Source organism: Limanda limanda, chromosome 2, assembly GCF_963576545.1.
Source record: "Limanda limanda chromosome 2, fLimLim1.1, whole genome shotgun sequence".
Lineage (NCBI taxonomy): Eukaryota > Metazoa > Chordata > Actinopteri > Pleuronectiformes > Pleuronectidae > Limanda > Limanda limanda.
Genome location: NC_083637.1, coordinates 3,727,006 through 3,739,277, shown reverse-complemented (window position 1 = coordinate 3,739,277; position 12,272 = coordinate 3,727,006). Strand labels below are relative to the sequence as shown.

General features: G+C 43.4%; 1 protein-coding gene across 1 annotated transcript in view; it reads left to right on the top strand.

Annotated features, from left to right (window-relative positions):
- The window catches only part of LOC133021882 (voltage-dependent T-type calcium channel subunit alpha-1I-like), a 138,623-nt gene that overhangs the window by 62,047 nt on the left and 64,304 nt on the right, over positions 1 to 12,272 (top strand). Inside the window, exons 9-10 of the mRNA XM_061088889.1 lie at positions 7,519 to 7,858; positions 9,134 to 9,528. Coding sequence (XP_060944872.1) covers positions 7,519 to 7,858; positions 9,134 to 9,528 — 735 coding nt within the window. The remainder of the gene's footprint in view (positions 1 to 7,518; positions 7,859 to 9,133; positions 9,529 to 12,272) is intronic.

The following is a 12,272-nucleotide window of genomic DNA, read 5'->3' as shown; positions in this document are numbered from 1 at the left end:
GCGTTGAAAGTTGCAACCTGAAGGGTCGTGGTGCTCGATGCAGAGTGAGATCATCACTGGTGTTGTCATAGAAACACAACAACTGTCGATCAAGACAACTGGTGTGATGGATGTGCAGTTTGAGGACGTGGTTTTTTTTAGGCATTTCAAAGTCGTTGTAAGAATTTAAACACATCGTCAGCGGATGTTTCTCCTCTGAGTTTCTACTGAAGCAGAAACGTCTGGAGGAGGAAAATCTCCACAGTTTAATGTTTCTGGAGATCAATGTGTTGTTATTCATCTGGATTCAGACTCAGTATCATGGCTCGATTCTCGCTGCAGCTGTTGCTTGTGTGGTTTTTCAGTCTCAGTCTCTTGTCGGCTTTGTAACAACATGTTTCAGGGAAAGTCTCCTACTGTTCTCATGTTGAAATCTCTGCTCGTATCTCTGCCTGTTCCACGTCTCACTGAGTCTCATGAGGAGACTTTTAATCAAGATGTTCTTAAAATTAAGCGTCACTGAGCACGGTGTTATAATCCAGCTCGTCCTGATGGAGGAGAGGCTCCTGCAGGTCGATGCAACTACAACCACCTGGACTTATGGACTTATGATTCTAAAGATGGACGATGAAAAATTCACAGTGAGCTACACCTCAAAACAAGATGGTCGCTTCAAAATCAGAATCAGAATCAGAATCAGAATCAGAAGGTATTTATTGCCACGTAGGTTACCACCTACCTGGAATTTGCTCTGGTTATTGGTGCATACAATGAAACATAGAAACATAAAAACACAATAAATACACCACACATAAGAAAAACAATAATAATTATAAAAAAAACAATATATATTTACTCACTATTTACTTCTTATTTACTCACTTTTTCTAATATTTATACAAGGTAGCATTTATTTAGACATAAACATATCTATATAAAAATATATAAAAGACAAAAGATATAAAAAGTGAAGTAAAAAGTGAAATTCAAAATGCAAAAGGCAAAACAGTGAACAGTGTCAAATTGCAATATGCCATGTAATACAGTATAATATAATATAATAAAATAAAATAAAATAAAATAAAATATTTGTAGGTTTAATATTGTAGGTTTTTTCTTTCATTGTTGTTGTAAGTTCTTCAGGAATCCTGAAACGCCTTGATTGACAGCAGAGACTGACTCAGGATTTGTCAACACTTGTATTGGTTGGATTGTTGGATTTCTACCATGTCCCCATCCCCCCATCACTTCTGTGGAAACACTGGAACAAATTGCCAGCTTCGCCACAAGATGGCCACGCTCGTATCCAGCATATTTTGGCTTCTTTTCTAGATATTGAAAAGGGAGTGGAGACATGTCGTCCATCTTCAGTCTACCTGACAGATTTTCTTTGCTGGGGCAGCAGCATCCAAACCGGTGACAACAGCTAAGTGTCAGGAAGGCTGGGTGTGTGCTGGAGACGTCTCTGGACCTCGGAGCTGGTTGTGGAGATGAGGCTGCTGCGTCTTCATTGTCACAGAGGGGCTGAGGAAATCTCCTGAAACTCATCCACTGTTTGTCTCGGAAGTTGTGGAGCTGAAGTTCAACAGTCTGTGCAGCGTCCTCCTCTCCTCAGCTTGACTTTAGAGACGTGTCCTGTGGAGTGACAGAAGAGAGACAGACACAGAGAAAGGGTAGGAGAAAAGAGGTTTGTTTCGAGTTGCTTTGTCAATTTCACTCACGTTGCATTCATCCAGATTAGCTGTGTGAAATTGAATTTCCCTGAGAGAGAAAGAGAGAGAGAGACAGAGTGAGGCAGCGTTGGATGAGGAGCGAGTGATACGAGCGACAGCAAGAAGGAAGCTAGATGAAAACTGTGAGAGACAGATGGCCAGACAGATGAAAAACCGCCGATAGAGATGGAGAGAGTTAGATCTGTTGCTCCGTGCTGATTAACGTCACGTGGAGCAGTTTAGACAAAAGGACTCGGTGGAATTAAAGGCTTTGCATGGAAACTAGCTCAGCTCTGAGGAATTAAGGTTTTAACATCCAGAAATACCGGCTTCAACCTGCTTTGTTACGGAGCTTCACGGTGTGGTGCGCCTCCTGATTTGACACTAGGCCCGCCATGCACCCCCCCCCCCCCCTTTGTTTATACCTGGTATTAGCTTTCCTCAGACTGTCTCTACCTCCTCCCACTGTAAAGACAGGAAGACAAAATAGACCGAACCCGGGTTTGATCAGGGGGATGGAACCAGAATCCATCCCTACACTGTCTCAGCCGTCAATCATGATGTTCTCTACCTAGTTTTTACATCATCAAATAACTAATTAAAACCAAACTTATCAGAACTGTGAACACTGAGAATTAAATTTATTAGTTTGCTCCACTTCCAATACTCTAACATTGAGGAGGCAGGGTTATGACTGTACAGACACTTTCGATTCACATTCATTTTGGGAACTCTCACGTCATCCATCTTTATATCATAGATATGGACACAGACTTCTGATCTTCATTTATAATGTGCTATTCCCACAAAGTGTCTTAAGCATCTGATCCAGAAGATTCACCAATGATCCTGTGATGTGACATAAGTGAAGTAAAGAAGTATAATGCACAAAATTCTGGTTAATTTCAAGTTTAAATTGAATTAAATTGAACATGCTACATCCATGGGCTCCAACTCTTCATTGGATCTTAATTACATTCGTAAACAACCTCTCAGAAAAGAGGTTCAATGGCCTTTGATAGAATCTGAATCCAGCTATCAAATCCACTTAAGGGGTTTGTTTGGTGGTTAATGAGGTTAATTCATTTAAATTATGCAAATTATCGTTTTAAAAATGTTTTTATTTCCCTCAGCACAGATGTGTATCAGGACAAAATTATGCTAATTTAACATTTAACAATATGGTTAAGTTTGAAGTGTATTTCCAGCTTTCTCGGCTGTCGTGCAGCTGCAGGAGACACAGACGGACCAAACATTCAACACAGTTAAACAAATATTAATTCAATAATATCAAGGGAGCATCCTCTAATTAAACTGCTGATGTGTTGTGTGTAAACTGCAGCTGACATTACCTGAAGGGCACCTGAGGCGTCTCCAACATGACGGACATTAAACAGCTTCACTATGAAGCCTCCTGCAAATCCATCCCATTCCAGAGTGGTTGTGTTGACTTTGCAGCGTTTAAATCTGGTCGGCCATGTTTGTCCATCGTCCCTGTGCTTCAGTGTGTATCCACAACCAGTTTGTGTGTCTGTTCTGTCAGAGCCACTGACCAAACAGAGGATTATGAGCCACTCGATCAGGGATTCGTCGACCTTGGAGCTTAATGAATCTGGGTGTTTTGTCAACCTTGATCCAGATCCAGATGGAACCGGGAAATCAAAGTCATCCCTACAACCCACCACTGACCCAGTAGCTTGTGTTTAAGGACACGATATTGAGGATTAGTAGATGTGCTCGTATAGCTGGAGGTTTGTAGATTTAACATCAGTGTCACATGCAGAGACGGGAAATATGAGTGTCCCTCTTTCAGACTTTGTAAAACCTCCCTGTGCAAATCTGAGTTACACAAAATATCTCACTCTATAGCTGCTAGCTGCTGAAATGTCTTTTCCCAGCAGTTGTTAGAGGAGTAGCTGCAGTTCGGAGCCGGGGACATCGTGTTCTGTAGATTCATCGGTTTTTAAATCAGCCGCCTGCTGACGCTGCAAATGAGCTTGTTAGGATGTAAGCGAATTGTATCCATTTTGTTCCTTTCATTCATTAGCCTTGTGGAAAGAAACCAATGAGTTAGATAAAGGAGTTTAAAGAGTCTAGAGAACTCTGTGAACTCTGTGCTTTTATTGTCCCTGAATTAAGGACAAATGAAGAATCATGAGTTTATGTAAACAGCACATTGACACCGGAATCAGCTGTTATCTCCAAAAGCTCTCACATCTTCTTCTGCATTTTCTACGTGTTCGACACCTCTTTTTCATCCCACTATAATTTTATTCTTTTTGTTTTGTTCAGTTTTGAACCCGTCAGATATTAGAAATGTCTCCAACACGCCCACTTGCTTCCTGTTAATGTTGCTGACATTTTCCGGCTGTTTTCTCATTTGCACTCAGTCGGAAATTCTGATATTTTTCTCAGGGGCTGTAGCAAGAACAATTCTGGAAAACATCCAGAGCCACTTCAAAATATCTGGACCACTGCTCATAGATCCCATTCACACACAAACAGCACGGCCATCAGGGGCAGCTTGGGGTTCGATGCCTTGCCCAAAGACACTTCAACCCTCCGGCTGGAGGATCTGACCACGAACCGTCTAATTAGCCGACCACTTGCTCCGCCTCCTGAGACACAGCCGCTCTCTGCACATTTATTGGATTCCTTGTTAGGAGATATTGATCCGAGGATCTGCGGTTCTGAGGATTCATTTCAATTCTTAGTAAAACTTCAGGACCCGTCTCCGTTTCCCCTGCTGAGCTTCAAACTCTCCACTCGCTGTCATCTACACATTCTCTGTGCCGGGTCTCACACACCCACACACACACACACACACACACACACAAACACACACACACAAACACACACAGAGGCGTTTTGTCACTCTGCTTGCAAACGCTAAACAACGACACACTCACGGACTCACACACACTCTGATCTAATTGTATTTCAGTGGCTCCAGCCGAGTGTGAGTATAAATATTTGATGGGAGCAGCGAGGGAGCTGGAGGGACGCTGGGACTCGCTGCCTTCCTTTCAGTCTGAGAGGCCAGAGAGCTGGAAACCAGAAAACCAGCCGGTCTGACCACAGCGCTGGGTCGATGACGAGCAGCGCACACAAAACACACACTGACACACACAGACACACACACACACACACACTTTATCCACAGTCTTTGTCCCCGGGGTTCAGATGGAGAGCACGGGGGGGGGGTTATCAGGCTCCACAATCAGTATTGATCGCAGCCCGGAGAGCGTTAGACTTCATCCCCCTCTCCTCCTCCTCTTCTTCCTCCACATCAGCGCTGCTTCTCTCTCTCTCTCTCTCTTCTCTCCCTTTCTTTTCTTCCTCTCTCTCTTTTTCTCTGTCTTTCTTACGTCCATGTCAGAGCCTAAAACACCAAGTGAGCAAGAGGTGAGGGAAGTAAAGGTTTGAGGAACGGCTGCAGGAGAGGTTCAAAAGCTTGGCCTTGTTATTTCTTCACCAGACGACGAGTCACAGGAAGAGCTGATGAATGAGAGAGGGGGATCTGACCTTTCTGTGCCCGGACTTTCAGCATTGCTCTAAGTCTCACACGACTTTCTTTTCCTTACAGCTGTTTCATTATTAATCAAGGATAACCAATAATCTGAAGCTCAGGTTTCAGCTGCATCGCACAATCTTCTCCGACCACGAGCATTTTAACGAATCTTGAGGGTCCGCCTCGGGGTAAAATGGGGTACCTATGGGATGAATTGTTTGCCCACGATAGCTCGTAAACTTCTGAAATGTTCTGGAACTTTTTTAAGGAGAATTGTAAAAAGAAGTGTGTATAACGAGCAGTGACAGACTCAGTTTAGCAGAGAGAGAGCACAATCACCTGCAGAGATTCAAATGTCAAAATAAATGGAAGAAGGAAACAACACAACTCTTTCACACGAGCTACAAAGAAGTGAAATGGAAATCAGATCCCTCTGCCACTAAATACACAATGTAAGCAACAACTGCGTCTAACCATCTTCAGGCTCCTCCCTATGTCAGTGTGATGCCATCTGAAGACCTAATATCAATTCCACAAACATCATGTGATCACAATACTCCACCAGAAATTCTAAGATTGCCTCCTTTCCATTTTATTTTCAAAGGATTTCTGTTTTTCTGGGATTTCTTTTCTTCCTCGGTGGGAGAAGTATTTAGGTCACAGAGTTGCGAGTTGAGTTATTGTATTCTTCAAAGAAACAAAGTGTTTTTGTTATTCTACTAACTACTTACCACTACTATGGTACTACAACTACTCTGACTTTAAGCCTTATTGTTATACGATGGCAGACGTTGAGCCTAGGACAATTTCCTGCCAAGTTTTGCAATTGTTGCAGTTGATACAAAAATAATTGTGTGTTTGCCAGCTGGCTTTGTGTTCAGATCATTTTAGACAAATGACATTTCACCCAAAGAGAAAATCGCCTCAGATCTGACTGAATCAAAGCGTCCTTGTGAACCTCCTTGGGTGATAAGCCCTTTAGATCCAGGCAGTCAGACAATGCTGACGCACAATTACTATAAAAAAGTTTTATCTTTGAATCCCTGAGAGAGTTGAGCTGCAAGTGCCTGTGATCTGAGCTGTGTAACTCATCCCCTTCCTCAGTAGGACACAAACTTCACCCTTAAGAAAAGGCTTACCGAGCAAAAGTCTGATTAGAATCACAGGAAATCTAAAGCCGCCTTTCCAAGTCAGGAAATGGCGACGTTTTAAAAAGACACACCGAGAAACTTAAGCTCAGACTCGGCAGTGGACAGAATAAGAAACGGCTCTCGAGCACTGTTCAACCAATTCTCTTCTAAAGGCTCTTATATACTTCTACGTATCCGTTTCTCGGAGAGGGCTCCACGAGGGGCGAAGAGTCTTTTTGATTTTTACTAGTCCGACCACTGTACGTCGAAAAAAATTCACCGCCAAACCCATAGGTGGCGCAACGGAAGACGAGCTCAGAGAAGCCTACCCCAATTTTGGGAAGAAGAAGTCCACGTGTCTCTGTTTACATGTTAGCCTGCCTCCCACACACTGAACCATGGCAACTAACAGAACTAAATAAAGTGACACCCAGCGGGTCAAAATGCTGATGTTATCGTTTCTTAGCGCAGCGGTTCCCCGGTCTTGTTTCCGAACTGTGTTGCTGATTCCACAGCTTGTAGCTTGAAGCTAGACGGAGCTAGCAGCTACACGGAGCTAGCTCCCCCCCAGCTTCCACACACAGTCAGCAGGGACTCCCGACACTAACTACTACTACCCAGTGTTTGCTTCTAACCTGATGGTATTATAGAAACAGTGTCATGATAGAAGTGGAATTAAAGTCGTGACGGCGGGTTCTTGCACTGTTACCACCGCAGTTAGCATGGTGGCTAGCCCGCTAGCCTAGCCTGCTAGCGCCGTTTTGAAAGCTCGTTATAACCGTATGTGACCGTGCACACATGCCCTCAGTGCTCTATCGAGCCACCGTCAGCCGGACAACTCCGCTGGCTTCACACACACGTCACATTAATCGTAGAATCATAGTTGTGATTGGGTTTGATGTGACAGGGAAGGAAACAGGAAGTTTGAGGTCCGGAAGTGACGTCGTAGGGAAATGACGTCGTAGGGAAATTATGTCGTTCGCGGACCAATCACAGCCAAGGTCTGTCCGTGGGCTCTCCGACATGAAGACGGACAGTTAGAAAAATCAGACGTGTACGAAAAGCTCTCCGAGGCGCTCGGAGAGGGCGTTCCACGACGGATAGGGCGGTCTTATCTATCCGTTTTAAAAAATACGTACAAGCATAAATTGGCCTTAATTCTCTTTCTACCTCTTCTCCTCCCAAGATCGGTTCCTTCTTCATGATCAACCTGTGCCTGGTGGTCATCGCCACCCAGTTCTCAGAGACCAAGCAGCGGGAGCACCAGCTGATGCAGGAGCAGAGGGCCCGGTGCTCCTCCTCCTCCACGCTCGCCAGTGAGCCCGGGGACTGCTACGAGGCGCTCTTCCAGCTGGTCTGCCACTGCATCCGAAAGGCCCGGAGACAGACCGTGGCGCTCATCAACACGCTGCGGGGGAAACCTCGCGGCTTCCGGGGCGTCGGGAGAGGTAGGGGAGGAGGAGGAGGGAGGGAGAGGAAGGCCAATGGAAGAGGAGGACGTGAGAGGAGAGCAGTGCTGCGTCACGGTTTGTACATTTCATATTTGAAGATTGTATTGGATAGGGATGGGGGGGAAAATCGATTCAGTTACAAATCGCGATTCTTGTGAATGATGATTTTAAATCTTTTTTAAATTAAATTTTAAAAAAAAATGTTTAAACATATTTATTGGTTTATACCTTGGGGGATATATTGGGGGAGCAACATCACCCCAGAGCAAGTTCCTCGGTGGGAGAAGTATTTAGGTCACAGAGTTGCGAGTTGAGTTATTGCATTTCTCAATGTTTCAACACAAAGAAACAAAGTGTTTTCGTTAATATACTAACTACTTACTACTCCTATGGTACTACAACTACTATGACTTTAAGCCTTTTTGTTATACGATGGCAGACGTTGAGCCTAGGACAATTTCATGCCAAGTTTTGCAAGGGTTGCAGATGATACAAAAATAATTGTGTGTTTACCAGCTGGCTTTGTGTTCAGATCATTTTAGACAAATGACATTTCGCCCAAAGAGAAAATTGCCTCAGATCTGACTGAATCAAAGCGTCCTTCTGAACCTCCTTGGGTGATAAGCCCTTTAGATCCAGGCAGTCAGAATGATGATTTTAAATTTTTTTTTAATTAAATTTAAAAAAAAAATGTTTAAACGTATTTATTGGTTTATACCGGGGGGGATATATTGGGGGAACAACATCACCCCAGAGCAAGTTGACCAGCTCTTGTTTTTGCACAAGAATCTAAACATACCCAAGCACTAGCTTTGCATCGGCTACATGCAAACAACAATGGCCTACTTTTTGTTTATTTCAAAGTTTATATTTTAAGTAAACTTTTATTCATTCTATTTAATTTACCTTTTATTTATTGTTTAAAAGTAGCCTAAGTGTCAAACATTTCTTAATCTGTCAGTTTGTGTGCAGTTGACAGGGGCTATACAATAATAGGGCACATTTTTATTTATTTTCTCTATTGGCTGCCCGGCAGTTATTAAGTTAATGTTAATATTTGAAATAAAACTTGTAAAGCTCTAAGTGAATTTGACTGTGTTGTATTTGAAGGTATGATTCAACTTTTTTCCATGGTCCAGTATTTAAAAAAAAAAAAAATAACCAAAAGAAATCCCAGGAAATCGTAATATCGAATCGCAATACTTACAGAATCGCAATACATATCGTATCGCCACCTAAGTATCGTGATAGTATCGTATCGGGAGGTCCCTGCTGATTCCCGTCCCTAGTATAAGATGCATTCTTTAACTACTTCAACAATTCAACAAACCTTTATTTGCACCCCCCCAGGTCCTCCCTGTCCTCACCGTAACAAACCTGACCACGCCCCCCCCGGTCCCCCCATGGCCCTCGCCGCGGCCTCGGCCTCTGACGGCTGCCATCGCTGCGCCGCGGCCCTGGCGCTCACCGACGGCGTGGGACCCGTTCGCAGTGCGACCAGCGGCGAGTCAGAGGAGGGCGCTGTGGAGGAGACGGACAGGGAGGGGGGGCAGGCGGGCGGGAACGAGAAGGACAAGAAGGACGAGGACGGGTCGAGGGGTCGCGGCCGCTGTAACCCGAAGGATCTGTGGTGCGACACCAGGATGAAGCTGTGGGGCATCGTGGAGAGCAAGTACTTCAACCGGGGCATCATGATCGCCATCCTGATCAACACCATCAGCATGGGCATCGAACACCACGAGCAGGTAGGGACAGTTTGTCACACTCGTTGATTTAGTCTCTTTCTTTTCTGCATCATCTGTATAATTCTGTCTTTTTGTGGATATAAGATATTAGTCAATTCATCAAGAACTTGTTGAGACTTTGGGAATCTTCTCTTGTCTAAAGTAAGTAAAGATCAAGACTCTTTCCCAATAGGTTACAGGTACACACGATAGACTTTTGCATATTAACACATTTCTCCAGATTGGCAAGTGGAAACAAATACTGAGAGTCTCATTATAACTCTGTGTGAAGAGCTTTGAAACATTATTAGAAACATGAAAAACTTTGATCAACACCATCAGCATGGGCATCGAACACCACGAGCAGGTCAGAGCTGCAGCTCTTCTCTCAGTGCAGAACATTCTGTCACAATGTTCACTCTCGTTCATTTAGTCTCTTTCTTTTCTGCATCATCTGTATAATTCTGTCTTTTTGTGGAAATAAGATATTAGTCAATTCATCAAGAACTTGTTGAGACTTTGGGAATCTTCTCTTGTCTAAAGTAAGTAAAGATCAAGACTCTTTCCCAAAAGGTTACAGGTACACACTATAGACTTTTGCATATTAACACATTTCTCCAGATTGGCAAGTGGAAACAAATACTGAGAGTCTCATTATAACTCTGTGTGAAGAACTTTGAAACATTATTAGAAACATGAAAAACGTTGATCAACACCATCAGCATGGGCATCGAACACCACGAGCAGGTCGGACCGCTGCAGCTCTTCTCTCAGTGCAGAACATTCTGTCACAATGTTCACTCTCCTTCATTTAGTCTCTTTCTTTTCTGCATCATCTGTATAATTCTCTCTTTATGTGGAAATAAGATATTAGTCAATTCATCAAGAACTAGTTAAGACTTTTCTTAAACCCATGGAAATCTTTTGTCTAAGTAAGTAAAGAACAAGACTCTTTCTTAATAGGTTACAGGTTCAAACTATAGTCTTTTGTATAATATCACATTTCTCCAGATTGGCAAGTGGAAACAAATACTGAGAGTCTCATTAAAACTCTGTGTGAAGAATTTTGTAAAACATTTTTAGAAACATGAAAAACTTTGCAGGCTTTCACAAGTTTCACAACAGGAACAAAAGATTCCCTCGTGCTCGGAGGGAGGTTTACCTCCATTAGCAGTAATGCTGTTCTTGTTGTTATTTTTTTAATTACACTTGTGTGTGTGTGTGTGTGTGTACTAGCAAGCTGATGATGCAGGTTTATGAATGGGGGAATCCATAGCAGTTAAAAATGAAGGGTTTTCCTGTCATGTGCTTCGTTGTTTGAATCTCTGCAGCTTCTCTCTGAGCAAAGAGTTATTTTTAACTGAACCGACCATTTAACACCTCATCATCCCACTGTCAAAGTATTTCCAACCTCTCTTTTTTATTCTTCCTGCTTCACATCTATCTCTGACCTCTTCTTCTTCTACCCTGTATAATATGACTGTCAGGCCAAAAGAATAAATGTCTGCCTGCAGGTTGAGAACGAGTATGAATTGTCCTCCGTCCATTTTTGCAGACGTATCTGCACTGAGCATAAAGAATCCTTTGGTCTTGAACCTCTCTTGAAACCTCTAGAACCTCAGATCACACTCCAAACCAGGGGCGTCTTTTAACTTCGACTTATTTTATTCCCTCTCCCTCCCCCCCACCCCTACTTCCTGTCTCTTTTGTGTCGCTCAGCTTTGTGCAATCTTTGTCTTTCCATCAATATTTTTTCACTCTCGCTTTGCCATCGCCCACTCACGCCTGCCACCGCCGCAGTGGTGGGTCGTCTCTCATCTCGGGGGCGGCTATAAATAGAGAGAAGAAGAAGAAGAGAGAGAGGGCGTGGAGAGAACTGTGCAATGTCTGCGCTGGTTAACAAACCGGAGTCATGCCTCCGTCTGTGGGAACAATGGCATCAGAGGCTTAATCCGTCTCCTGGCTGTGATCAGCGTCCTGCTGGGAGACGTGTCCACCTGTCGCCTCCGAGCTCCGCCCCTGAGCTCCGCCCCTGTGCTGCTGTGAGGAGCAGGAAGGGGAAGGAAAGTCAAATGCATGAGCTTGAGTTCCAGAAACAAGCCACCAACGACTTTGTTAAGCAACCAGACACCTAAACTTTTACCCGGTGCAGAGATACATGCTCTAATATCGAAATTATGTAATGATATATATTGTTTCGACTGCCACAGAGCAATTCCACAACGTTGCATTGTCTCATTAAAGGTTTAAATATTCACTGAGCTGGAAAATAGTTTGCCACATGAGCGGCTCATATTCTGTCCCTGTGTGGATATACGTGTAGTGACAACATCGTCATCACCGTTGAATTATGCATCTGGAGACATATGGAAATGTTAGTGAGACGGTTGTGTCGTTGGAAAACAAAGTTAAAAATAAAACTCGTCAAATCACTTTGTCGTGGTAGAAATATCAAAGATTCATGTCTCGTATTAGTCAGGAGAGGAAACTGTGTTTTTCCCTTTAGCAAAACACGTCATGTCTGTAATATTATAGTTTGTGTGACTGAAATCTTAGACAATAAAGTGACTGTTTTTAATTCGGGTTCAAAGTTCTATCGTGTAGAGAACTCCCATCAGTTCAGAATGGACCATGAATTGTCCTTGACATCAGAAGCATGATCATAACTAGGGTTGCAAAATTCCGGGAATATTCAAAGTTGGAAACTTTCCATGGGAATTAACGGGAATTAACGGGAATATATGGGAATAAACGGGAATATACGG